General features: G+C 36.2%; 1 protein-coding gene across 1 annotated transcript; it reads right to left on the minus strand.

The window, feature by feature from the left end:
- Window positions 1-8: 8 nt before the first annotated feature.
- LUM (lumican) lies at window positions 9-11,838 on the minus strand. The gene is made up of 3 exons (XM_072865138.1): window positions 11,590-11,838; window positions 7,555-8,451; window positions 9-1,055 (listed from the first exon to the last, which is right to left on the minus strand). Exons 2-3 carry the CDS (start codon window positions 8,429-8,431, stop codon window positions 901-903), a joined length of 1,032 nt encoding a protein of 343 aa, XP_072721239.1. The 5' UTR covers window positions 8,432-8,451; window positions 11,590-11,838; the 3' UTR covers window positions 9-900.
- Window positions 11,839-13,908: the final 2,070 nt, after the last annotated feature.

The following is a 13,908-nucleotide window of genomic DNA, read 5'->3' on the forward strand; positions in this document are numbered from 1 at the left end:
ACTTGAAAGTAGAGAAAACAGTTTATTTAACCTTACAATAAATTTTAATAATAATAGAATAGCTTAGATAATCTTGTCTTAACCTGAAGTTTTTTTTCAATTTATAAAAGACTGAAACATAGTTGACTGATATGGACACAAAAATACTATTTGCTATGTTTTATTTTCTATAATCTGGTTAAAAGTAGCATGCAAGTAATTGAATAAAAATACTTGTATATATGACTTATTTTGAAATAAAAATTATACCAGCAATGGATAAAAATCCTACCATGAAAGTTTAAATGAAAGTATGACAAAAAGAAGAGTAAACAATTTTTTAACCTGAAAAATGTTTGTTTCCCTGTTATCTTTCACATATTCCATTAATTTAATAATGTCATGGGCTCTGAAAACATATTTTCATACATTTTAAATTGTTCTTAGATTGTTAAATAATTTTTTCCTTTATAATTGATAACAATATGAAAAAGGTGTGAATAATTAAGAAAGTTGGATTGGTTGGAGAGGAATCTGCTATTTACACAGGCTAGCCCATACTGCTCAGCACTCTGATGAAACCCACCTGACTTCCATGTAAATCTGGTACCAGCTGGCATGTATTGCATGCATGGACATAGATTTCTATGAAGTTGAATGCTTTTCATCAACTTACCTAGGCAGATGAAGGCATATTTTGCACCACATCTGGTCATTCTTGTGCTTTCTAAATATAACCGTTTGTAAAAATATGCACACATTTCCTGAAGGTTGCCAAGTGCATGCTAAATATTAACAAAACAGAATGGATAATATGCAGATTGACACTTTTTTTAAGGCATATCCTAATTTTAAAGAGCTATCATGATGTAATTCCTGTAGTTACTGCCCCTAGGAGGGAACTGGATGCTCCCAGGCATCTCACTCCAGTGAAACCTCAGCAGCCACCCGAAGGCAGTTGTACATCTCCTGTGGCAGGTCAGCCCGAGTGAGATTGTTTCCATCCAGGCGCAAATGTGTGATCCTGGAATAGGTCATTGGCCCAACAACCTTACAGAAGCTGCTCAATGGGAACTCTGAAACAAAGGGAACATGATTAAGAGAAAGTATGAATAATTAGGACAAATAGGACAAACCCATTATTTTTCGGCTTTTTAAATTTTATTTGGAAATTGTGACCTTAAATTTATTCTACTATTTTTCAATATTTTTCATGTCCACTGGCGTAATTCCCCATGAGTTTACTGGAACTTGAGGGGCTTGTGTTAGGAGAGGTTCTTTCCATAAGTTGTGAGAGGTTCAGAATTTCAAGACTGAGTTTTTCAAGTGCTATATGCTCCTCATACCCATTTGATTTTTAAGACTTCAGATTTTATATAGAGGTCTAATATGGCATTTAGCAAAAAGGAAAAAAATGAATCTCCAGTAAAACTGGAGATGCAGAGGGAGGAATCAATTATGCTGGGTACATTATGATGGAAGGGTAAAACCGTGCTACATAAGATATTGAAGGAAGTACAAAGTTTCTGGAGAAATTGAAACCATGATATGGCCTTACCCTTAAGAACAGGCAGTCAATGGGTGTCTGTGTCAAATATTATTTTGGATGTGTCACTTTGATTTACTAGTTTCAAAATGAAATTTGGGTCTAGGGTCGGGGAATAGTTTTACATTTAAATTGTATAGTTGAACCTTTGCAGAACAGCAGGATTAGAAGGTGAGTATAAACATAAAAAATATTTATAAAAATATTTATATTTATTGTAATTTATATGTAATTATATATATAGCCTCTATTAATTTGAAGTATTATTTGGTTCACATGACACCAGACAGGTCTTGAATGGAAAACTCTGTCTTGTATCTTATGAGCAGTATTAACTGTAAGCTAGAAATTACACAAAGCAGAGAAATTCTGTGTTCAGTATACATAAGCACACACATATACATATTATACACCTCTGTCATGCAGAGAAGATCTATCCTCAAGAGAGAACGTATGTGAATAAACCTGATGTCCCCTTCATACCATATTGTGTAATTCTGCAAAGATGATCCTTCATTCTCACCTGTGTTTCCTTTGAATCAGACAGAGGATTAGTCTATTGAAAAGCTCCATCACTACTAAAGAAGCAGTCTGAGAGGCTTGTTCTTCTTTGGGCTATTGACATCAATTGAATTCACACAGAAAATATTTTAAAGGGACTCCTTCAAAGAATGCATTCACCAATATGTGGACAAATGTCATATCCTCAGTTGCTTTTGTGTTGCAAAGGACTAGCTTTCATAATATCTGAGAAATCAAGGTAGTGTTCTCAAAATTGGATGCCATTTAACTACCAATCGTAGGTCATTTATGGACTTTTGAAAACACCACTTTATAGATCTTTTCTGCATGATTATTTAACTAATCTAAGAAAATGTGATGACCTACATTACGTTGTAGTACTAAAGGAAGTGGAGGAAGATCTTTCATATCTCCACTTTAACTTCAGTTGGCTTCATTCAGAACAGGCATTACAAGAATCTGCTATTATTGATGAAATATGGCTTGTGTAAACTAAGTATAAATGTATATCCACCTGTACAGCCAGCTCTTTAAAGCATGAGAGCTTAGGTAATATTTTGGACACAGAGATATGATGTTGAAGAATGGGTGAAGATTTGTGTATCTTTCACAAAATAAGTTGTTTTGAGTAGGGATTATGGAAATGTATTTCAAATGTTAGCTCTTGATCACCAATTTGATTAAAGCAAATCAAAACAATTTGTACATTGTACAGCCTTCTTTTGGAAGGGTGAGAGATAAAATGCATCCTTGATGGCACATTTATTGGGCAGTCCATATTGCAGTATAGTATAATTTTAATCCTACAGACCAATTCTGATAGTCTTCTGATTCAGAATGTACCAGCTGGAGTGAACTGATGATTCTTGTGAGTTAGGATCATATGATCTGAGAGATGTTTATAGGATCAGATCTGTGTGGAATTTTGCTGAATGAAAACATAAGTTCCTGAGACTTTGAACTCATCTGCTCGGCCTACAGGCTATACTATTAACTATTTAGGTCCAGTTTTCTGCAGATAGTTTGGGTGTAATTTGTAAATAATAAAATGAACATGAATTCTAATATAATATTGTTTTCCATTTTCTTGTCATTCAGGAACAACATGGTAAGTATATTTTTGTTGAAGGCAGACATTTAAAAATTTTGTAAATTTACTTATTTGTTTTTTTCCATATTGTTACTTTTGAACATAAATACTAACACTTTGTTACAAAACAAGGTATGCTTATACAAGTTGGGTAGATGCTTAACTACTCAAAGGATGTAAACTTCATGAATGTAAACCACAAAATTTATCTGTGTTACCAAAATACTCAGCTGTGCTGACTATTTATGAGACTGAAACCACTTAGGAAGTGGATGCAGGTCTAGTCCTCACAGAAGTCAAAGGAACTCTGTCATGGACTTCAGTGGGATTTGGCTCCAATATTTGGTGCACACTGTTTGCATTTGGACATTAATTTTTTATACAGTTCATATAATTGTCAGTTGTTAGAAGCATATTAAAAATGTTTGTTTTCTAATTGAAGTCTCCACTAGCAGAAAATAGGTAAGTGAATGCACTTGATGTGCTGTTACCTATATCATCTCTATGGGAACTGCAATCAGTGAGACTAGAGCACTGTTGCATAAAATATGTCAGTAGCTTACTTCCTCCTTCATTACACTTATTTGTATTGCAGGTGTTAAAATGTCTTCCTGAATTTATAATATTCAGGTTCAGAGGCAGTGGACCCGGAATTTTGCCACTAGTGTAGCATTCATATTTTCCCAACACAGAATTCCTGCATGAGCCAGACAGTGAGAAAACAAGAAAGGTTAGATGAAAATTGGATTTTCATCTGAACAATTAATTTCTCACTAAAAGTGTCTGTCACGATAAGAAATTCTGATATTCTAACAAACTACATGAATATTTGAAATATCTGGGGAGAAAAAAAATCAGGAACAGGAAATCTCTCCTCTCCTCTCCTCTCCTCTCCTCTCCTCTCCTCTCCTCTCCTCTCCTCTCCTCTCCTCTCCTCTCCTCTCCTCTCCTCTCCTCTCCTCTCCTCTCCTCTCCTCTCCTCTCCTCTCCTCTCCTCTCCTCTCCTCTCCTCTCCTCTCCTCTCCTCTCCTCTCCTCTCTCATACCTTGGGAGCAGACAGAGTTGTTTTTTTACTATACGCTAGGTGAGAGTATATCCCTTGAACATCAGGAGCGTAAGCAGCCTTTAGCTGAGAGGAAGATTAACTGTGCAAAGGTTCCTTGTTCAGGTGTGCAATATAGTGGGCAATCCTAATGGGATGTGAATTCCCATAGTCATCCTTGCTGGTCTGTGAGCCCACAGTAATCATATCTGAGTCATTTCTGCACATTGTAAAAAGATCCTTTTGAGATTGGTGGAGTGAGCCAGATAAAAGACCGTAGAGCACCTCCACAACTAACTGTTCAGAATAAGTACAATTATGGTACAGGTACTGATCCAGCCAATGGACCGGAGCAGAATATGTGGCCCCTTAACTGTCCTCTGGAACATTTTCACATTCCCCCTTGTTATACTCCATTCACATGGTATCTTCTTGCTGGGGTTTCATGTGGAAACAATAACTCTCTCCTTAATCCTTTACAAGTACAAATTAAATATGAAGAAGTCTGCCTTTGGACTCTCTTCTTATATCACTGAACCTCCTTCATTCCTGTACTTTTTTCCATCCTGAAGAGTTTCTTTTTGCCTTGAGGAGTCTGTAAAACAAGTGTGTGCATGTATATATATATATATATAATCCTAATGGCATCTTAAAGCATGATATAATACAATACAATAGCAAACCACTGTTGTTATTAGACAGAAAATTCTACCCTTAAATTACAACTAATAAGAAATATTAAAAAAAGAAGTTTCAATTTAGAAGTTACAGTTCAGGTTTGAGGTATGGAGAAAGCAAAGGCTTTTATAAACCTTCCATGGTTCTATGCTAGCTTGGAGATCCAACTAACATCAAGTACAGTAGATGGAGCATACAGCTGATACCTAACGTACATTCAATATAATGGATATGCTTCAATTTATTAGTTAGAGATCAGAGGAGTTACTCTGAATTTGTCTTCATTCCAGTTTGCTATCCGCTTTGCCGACTGCTCCTTGCATCATAGATGAAGACAGAACATAATGAAGTGAAGCCAATCCTGGCTTCATTCATCAACTCTTGTTCAAAAAGCTCAGTCACTCAAATGAGAATATTTCTGAAACAGTTTTTTATGTATGGCAATGCATAATGACCATAGCAAGCCCAGGATGAAACTCATGGACAATAATTTAGACAAATATTTCATTTCTTTCCGGTAATATCAAAAGGACTGGAACCAGATTACTCTTCCTTAGACAAATATAAATGTTAATTGATAGCCTAAAGGTACCTGAGAAAAAGGGTGACAGTAGCAAATGAAGAACTCTGGAGAAATATACTTATGTTAGGTTTTGGTATAAGTGAAAACTTTAAACTATGTAGGCATAATCTGAAAGATTATATGTTTTGCACATTTTAGGACAAATTATCATTACTCCTAATACAGAAGTCTCCCTCTCACAGTATATGTGTATCACAGGCCATGGTATGGAAGGGAAGCTGGCCTTGTTTACAGTCATCCTTACACAAATCTCTGGCAAATTACAATTTTTAATTAGAAAAAGAAACTGGTCAGTTGTTTGAGGCTCAAATACTCACAGGTCAATCAACTCAATTTTTAGAAAGACTAAGCACTCACAGCTGTAGGTCAAGTGTAATGAATAGTGAAATGCAAAGGCTTTGATCACCCTGTACCTGGTACTTCATTAAGATTAAATGCTTATTGCTAACTAAATTTTGTCCCACATTGTCAAGTAGCATCTTAGGGAACACAATATTATGCCTGTGAAATTAGATAGTCAAGAAAATTTGTTACTGAAGTCTGCTAGATTTTATGGTTAAGCAAAACCAGTAAATCAGAGTTCTCTTGCATCGGTCCATAGGGTAACAATGACAGTGCAGCAGCAGCCAGTGCACACCCACTCCTCACACCATCCCCCTCTGCTGCTGACCAGTACTCTAGAAATACAGCTTTCATTGCAAAATTAAATTGTTGTCACAATTGCTCAGAAGTCCTTGGAAATGTGAATGGAAAACAAACTCATTACCTGTGTATCTTGCAGAAGGCTCAGAACAACCATTCTGAGCAGAGAAAATTGCCTCATATATCTCATGAGCAATTAAACATCATCATTGTTAGCTCTTTTAGGAGAGGAAGAGATCTGATAGAGTTCTACAGGCTGGTGTATGTGGTGGCTCAAGTAGGAAGCATTAACTCATTGTTTTCTCTCATCAAAACAAGGAAATGAGATGTAATAGGAAAAAAAATCATAACGTTGAGGAAAATGTGAAGCATAGTAAATACAAAACATTTCAAAAGGTCTTGCCCTCTGTCTGGTAAAATCAGCATTAAAATATTTGGCTTTAAAGGCTATGTCTGTATGGAGTTAGCTATGTATGGAATAGCTAACACTGATAACCTAAACCCCTGATGGATACAAGCAGGCAAGCAGAGGAGAGGGTTTTATGGTTTACTTTATGCCAGCTAGCAAGATGATGTAAGTCCTCCTCCAGAAACACTGTTATGTTTGACAGATCTGCCTCTCCATCAGGGACCATCACTGACAGAGGTGCAGCTGGAGAGCTTCTGATGTGATGGTGAGGCCTCTCCAGCTCTCCAACACCTCCTTCCCACCCCAGGACAGCCTCATAATAGCCTTGTCTCAGTAGAAACCTCTGTGATCTCATGCAAGTGTGACATTTATTAACTTCAGAAGGAACATTTTTTCAAATCATGCTTGAATGGAGACAAGCTTGCCACCTGATCATACAATATGGGAAATGGGAATGAAAAGAAGAAACAACAGGGGCAGCTCTTTGGTTTTCAAGATGGGTTTGGAGGGAGAAGGGAGGAAAGAGAAAAAAGCAGCTCCTTTGTGGTATCTTTTTCACTGTGCCTTGTGCCTGACATCTTATGAATTTGTCGTCTTGTCCCTCTCTCCTCCCTCCAGCACTTCCCCTACCAGCCTTCTGAAAGGTTACACATAACATAGTCAGATCCTCAGCTGATATCTGTCTCTTTTTGCCAACTTGTGAATTCCAAACACCTTCCACACTTATTAAACTTTTCCCACTGTTTTTTCCTCAATTGTACAAGTCAACTTCATTGGCTTCTATGGAGTTACTCTAATTTGCATGAGATGAGAATTTAGCCAATAATACCCACATTAGTATGGAAACAGAAATTTCTGTCTTTAAGGTTAATTTGAGTAGCTATCAGATAAATGTCTGTCTTTTAACATTAATGTGGACAACAGTCAGAGAACTGTCGGTGTGCTAACAGTCTAACCAGTACCATTTCTTCAGACTGGTTGATCTACCCTTTCAGATACTCACATTGACCACCAGTATTCAGACTGTGGTAAAAAATATTGAAAATATGCAAATTTAACTCACTGTTAATTTTGTTGACTTGGAGGTAGAAGTTTTCGAGGTTCTCACTGACGGTTGGAATGCTCTTCAGCTGATTGAAGGAGAGATCCAACTCAACCAGTGATGTGATATTGAAGACATTGCCTGGTATTCCAGAATCTGTTAATTTATTGTGGGATAAACGTAAATATTGCAGGGTTTTAAAACCTTGGAAGTACTCATCAGGAACATTGGAGATCTGGTTATTATCAAAATACAGCATGAGTAAGGAGTGAGGCAGTCCTGTTGGTAGCTTTGTAAGTCGATTGAAGCTTAAGTCAAGGTACAAAAGTGAATTCAGGCCTTTAAAAGCCCCAGAAATAGAATCTGCTTTCAGCTGGTTGTTCTGGAGGTGAATGACAGTCAGATTCACCAGCCCCTCAAGTGCACCAGGATTGACTTTTGTGATCTTGTTATGACTTAATTGCAGGTCATCCAGAGTTTTGGGGAGTGGTCCAACAGCTTCAGTCAAATTGTTGTAGTTAATGTGAAGTTTCTTCAGATGCTTTAGTTTAGAGAAGACTCTTCCCTTAATTTTTGAATTTTCCAAATGGTTGTGATCTAGGATCAGCCACTGTAGGTCTGTTACATTATCAAACGTGTTCTCTTCAATGCCCTCAATCATATTGTTTCGAAGGTAAAGGTATTTTATTCCACTTGGTACAATCGGAATGGTTTTCAGTTTAAGATTGTCACAATACATGGCAGTAGGGTAGCTTAAAGGACAATTACATTCTGGGGCACAGACCGCTGAGGATGGCCCAAAAGGATCATAACCATAATCATCTGCAGGACCATAGTCATATTGGCAAAAAATGCCACTAATCAATAACAGAAAGATAGGTAGGGAGTTTAAAGTCATCTTTGCAATGTGTCTTGTCCCTGTATGGTGAGAGGGAATAAAAAAGTCATAACTTTAATTTTTTCTCTCTTTCAGCAATATTTGAAATTTTACCACCTAAAGATTATAACTAAAAACTAATTCATTCAGGCTTTCTATTTAAACTATTAATTAAGAAAAATATATTAGTTTGTTAGTATTGCATTGTTACTACTATAAACTTACAGTCCCTGTCTTGTTATAATCTGCCTTTGTAATGCAAAACTGCAGGCCATTCTCCTGTTGTAAGTAAAACATTCCTTATATCTTCCTGCATTCATTCATTAAGTCACAAGAACAATGATATAGTCCAAGTTTTTCAAACTTGGCACAGAAGAGTTTTCAGTTTTGCTGAAGGCCATGTTCAGAGGCAGTTCTGCCATTTAAATTCTATCAAGCATTCCTAATATACTGAATTGCCTCATATCTAAATAACATGTGGCAATTTGACTTAAGTTTGAAAGAGCCAAGGAAGTTACAAACTGAGGGTAATGATCTGCTGTATAGTGTGTTAAGATGCCTGTAGCTTGAAATATCTTCTCCTCATGGATCATGTCCAATAAAGCATGATCCACTAAGTTTCATATTCACCTAAAGAACAAACTAATAGAAATATATACCATATTGTCCTGGGCATGTCAAACAACCAACACTGCATACATGAGCATGACTATACTCTATCTAATACGGATCTACAGTGGATCTGAAATGACTGAATTTCAGATAGCGCAAATGTTCTTGCAAATTCTATGTATAATAATAAATGTGTTGATTACATTGTATGACCATTCTAAATCAATAGAACAATAAAGCACTGGCTTCTTATAGTTGGTCTTCCAGTTCACATACAGTAAAAGGATGTTCGGTGTCCTTGGGGATGTTTTGCTGTGATCCAGTATGAGTGGTCTCACCTTACTTTTTAAGGCTATACCTTTCTCATCAGATACTCTGCGAGGTGCTAATATGTGAAGATTAGTATCTTGCTTTTATTTCTTACTACCTAGGTAGATGTTGTGTTGCAAAGTGGGTCTAACATCACTGAAGTCAGTGAGCTTACTTTGATTTTCACCAGTAAAAGACAAAGCTCGGTGTACTCTACTGTTCAGAGAGTGAGACAATTAAGAAAATCCTTAGAAACTTCTTGTTCTCAAGTAATTTCAGAAAGTATGTGAAGCCTGTAAACAGACCGCCAGACATTGATCTCAGATCTGGGCAATCTTCCAGCAGAGTACATTAGTCTTGCTATTATCCTTGTTTAGTGTTACACAGAGTACCTAGTGTTAAAATGCAGGGCCATAGCTAGAAAGTCTTCCCTAATTCTAAATTTCCTTGCTTTTATTGACTTGATAAAACCACATCACATTCTAGTCAGCTAATAGTCTCAACTAAAGTACCTCTAGGCAGGGCCTATTGATCTCAGGCAGTACAGCATGAAGATTTTTTAAAAAATCTTTTCATGTTATCTCCAGTCAATCACCCACAAAGTCCTTCTGTTAGATATTAAGCTGCCGTCCCCTGAATAAGGAGGACAATTGCATATGTTTTACATGGTGTTGATCCCATCACATTTATCTAATTACAAACCATAGGATAGAGCAATCATTGAAATATGAGTTATCAGTGTAATTTCCTTTGTCTGTTCTTCATTACTGCATGAGGACATGCAAACTCAACCTTCAGTCCCCTGCTGGTATAAATAAATACAGCTCCTCTGAAAGCAAAGACACCATAGTGACACAATTCAGCTCAAAATCTGGTCCTATTTAGGTACTAGACATTAAGGATGGGGGACTAACTGCTTCTGTATCCAAAGTATAAGACAGAGTGTAATGAACTTCTTGGACTACGCTCTTTGGCCTTACAGTGGCATTTTTACATATCTGCATCATTTTATAGTCTTACTGATAAAGCAGCATAAACATCCTATTTTAAATTCAAATTCTATTGTTCTTCTAGTTTCAAATTATATTTGTAATGCTAAATTTTATTATTGATAACATAGGCTGACAGTTCTTTTAAATAGTATACAATGTTTAACTGCTCTGCAGAACCCTGGAAGTAATTTAAAAAGCTAGATAGCAAGTGTTTTGAATTATTTTATCAACAATATTTTAAAGTGTAGGTGACAATTTTGTAATGCAAAGGCATCTGAGCATGTGTGTGACATAAAATAGCACAGTAAAGTATATATGTAGTGAACTTGCTTTAGTCATGGATTTCTTGTTCATGTGTCTAATGTTTCTCTGTCAGAAGTGTAAAAGGTAAATAGATCGTGTACACATACATGCTTGTTTGTTGCACTGAACTATATGAATCCAAAAGATAAAATCAGAATACATTCTTAGACGTTTATGTTATAACATAAGCATGCTTGAACTAATTGCCTGTGTTTGTTCTAACCAGTTATGTTATAAAATACCTGTGAAAATATTTGTGAAGTTGCTCAGGCAACTTGCCAAAACATACTAAATGGCAAATCCACGATTTTGGAAAAATGCTTACTACAGTAGAGCAGACAAACTATTCAAACTATTTTGGAGCAAATCTATACTACTTTAATTCTAAAGTTGTTGTGAAACAAAATAAATATAAGTTTATCATTCAATCAGCCTTAAACTAAATATACATTAATTCTGCAGCAGAACATATTACACAGTTTGCAAAAGATTTAATTTTAAGAAGTTTCAATAGTATATTTAAAATGTGCTTTAAAATTAACTAAAAAATTCAAAATACCTATAATTTTCCTCTCATTGTTTACTTGATTAAGTATTTAAATATCAGGATACCTTGTCTTTTTGTAAAATGAAGCAAAACGATTTAACAAATGGAGTCTGTGGAGCTCTTACTAAGAGATTATGAATGAATAAGTAAGCAGTGACTAGTCCTACAAATTTCTTTGTACTGTACATCAACTCATCTTTTGAAGTAGAACAAAACAGATTGTAAAAAAGTGTCACACTGATGCACAAAATATGTGAGGTTGTTTTAAGGAAACTGAGAAAGTGAATCCACTAAGCAACTGTTGATTTGTGTTCAATTTACAAATTGGCAAACTTATCCTGACATGTTTTCACGTTCCCATCACAGCTACATTTAAATAGCTGAACATTACGGTTAAAACATGCAGCAGCACTTACCTTACTGCCTTGAAGCTGTTTTCCTTAATTCCCAGAGCAGATGCAATAAGGGACTGTATCGACCAATATATGCTGTAAACAGTGTCAGGAGGTAAAAGCCTGCCAGATCCTCTGTGTTACAAGAGAAAAAAAAGAAAAAAAAAGCCCTAGTCACGCTGTTCTCTGAAGCTGCTATGTCATCATGGTGATCTTGTGGTGTGGCATGTACAAAAATGCAGCTCTCTAATGAAGTGCAGGTGGATACCATATTTTGTACAAGGACAACCCATCTGTTATTCCTGTGGGATAAGAGAATGATCAGTGTTTCACAAACCTGAGAAAATTTAGACCACTAGCCATAGCCTTATACAAGGAATTTTTGTATTTTAGAGGGAAAACATTTTAGATTATAAAACAAATTACAAACAGACTTTTGTTTTCCAACTTATTTTATACTGCTAGACATGAGCTAACAAATAGTGCTCAGACCTCAATGCTGCTGTGCTTCCTCAGCCAAGTGACTCATTCATTTTTCTGCCTTTTTCTTTAACTATCTTATGTCCACAGTAAAATATTCCTAATAAAAGTTTCAGCTTGAGGATCAGAACCAAAGAGGCAAGATTATCTTTGAATTATAACCTTTCCACAACATTAAATACCGAGTTCAAAGTTTCTTCTGCAAAGCATTGGAATTTACTTGGTCTGGAGATTTACTTTGGTGATTGAATGCATGTTTGTTTAATAAAAACACATCCCAGGAATGGTTTTTCAGCAGTTACTGTAAACTCACTTTATACATTTGTTCATTTTTTGCAGTTACAGCTTTCTCCTTCTTTTCAGAATCTGGAACTACTCAGCTTTACATTGCCTGTTTCTTATTCCATGGATGTAGTTCAAGAATGCATCTTAAGGCTTGGATGAGATGTTATTTTCACCAGGCAATGCCAAAAAATAATGCACTGAGACAGTAACTGTTTAAAGTGGGTCTTAATGTTTCCACAAGAACCTTCCCTTATCTCTAAATGGTGGATGTCTTCCCTTTTTATGGGACACAATCTCTTTCTTATAAAGTTGGATGGGTACAAATGTGAAATGTGCATATAGAAAGCATGCACAAGCTACTTTAAAGTCTCTAGTGTGTTTAATTGTATTTGACTATAATTGTTGTGGGTACAGATCAAGTTTTTTTGTCTATTATCAACTGGCTATCTTTATGAAAATTCATGGTAGAGGATGTGGCTGAGCTGGAGAACCCTAGCAGCTTCCTGAAGAAGAGGAGCCTGGATGTGGGCTTCCCCCAAAATCTGCTGCTGATGCACCTGGGCCTCCATGCCAGTGCAGGTTACTGGGAGCAGGGAAAGGTCTGGCATAATTCAGTGCCCTTCACTGAGAAGAGGAAAGACGCCAAACAATTACAGACCTCTGTGCTTCTGCAATAATGCAATTAGCAAACAAATTTGCTCAAGACAGTGTGCCACGTGCCAGTGCAGCCCACAGGGAGTGAATGTTACTCTTTTGATGTTCTGATATATTTTTGATGTTTGATGTTCTGGTGTAGAAGAACCATTTACATTAGGAAACATGCTGATGACAGACCATAACTACATTACTATTTGAATGATGCAAATAAGTGAATGTGAAGCAGTGGGATTACGACAGTGAATTAAGCTAAGTAGGTGAAGAAGTGTGCATGTAGAAATGTAGAAGTGGACAAAGTGGTTGTTCTGTGTGTGGACAAACGGAGAACAGATGGAGTTTCTCAGGCACAGTATGATACTTATCTGAAAATTACTTCATTAGTTTCAGTTGACCAAGGAAAACCTAAACTGCAGCCTTGACTGCAAATGGGGCAACAAGCAGGAGCATTCAGCAAACGATCAATTGGATCATAAAGATCAACTGGATCATAAATAAAAGATTTTTAATACAGAAAGAGATACCCTTTAAAGCACAACTGAGGTTTGTCCTGTGGAAGAAGGTACAGCAAGTTGAGCAATGGAACATAATGTTTGTAAAGAGAATTTTAAAATTCATGGGAAAGGCACTAGTTGTGTTGTTTCTTACTAAAGATTTGTTTTGAAGGACAAGCTTAATATTACAATAAATTGATATATATTTTGATCTTTCAGTAAAAGACGTAGTTTTACATCTGCAGTACAAATAGAATTATAAGTTGGCTGCAAATACAGGATAGTGCAGGCTTAATATGTTTTTGGCACGGTCATATTTATGCACCAGTTGTTTATTCCATTGATTGCTGTAGGTCTAATATACATCCTTTTTCTCATTCTGTTAACAGAAATACAAAGCATGCATATCTTTATAACTTGTAGAAAAAAT

The sequence above is a fragment of the Ciconia boyciana genome, chromosome 1 (genome assembly GCF_034638445.1).
Source record: "Ciconia boyciana chromosome 1, ASM3463844v1, whole genome shotgun sequence".
Classification (NCBI taxonomy): Eukaryota; Metazoa; Chordata; class Aves; order Ciconiiformes; family Ciconiidae; genus Ciconia; species Ciconia boyciana.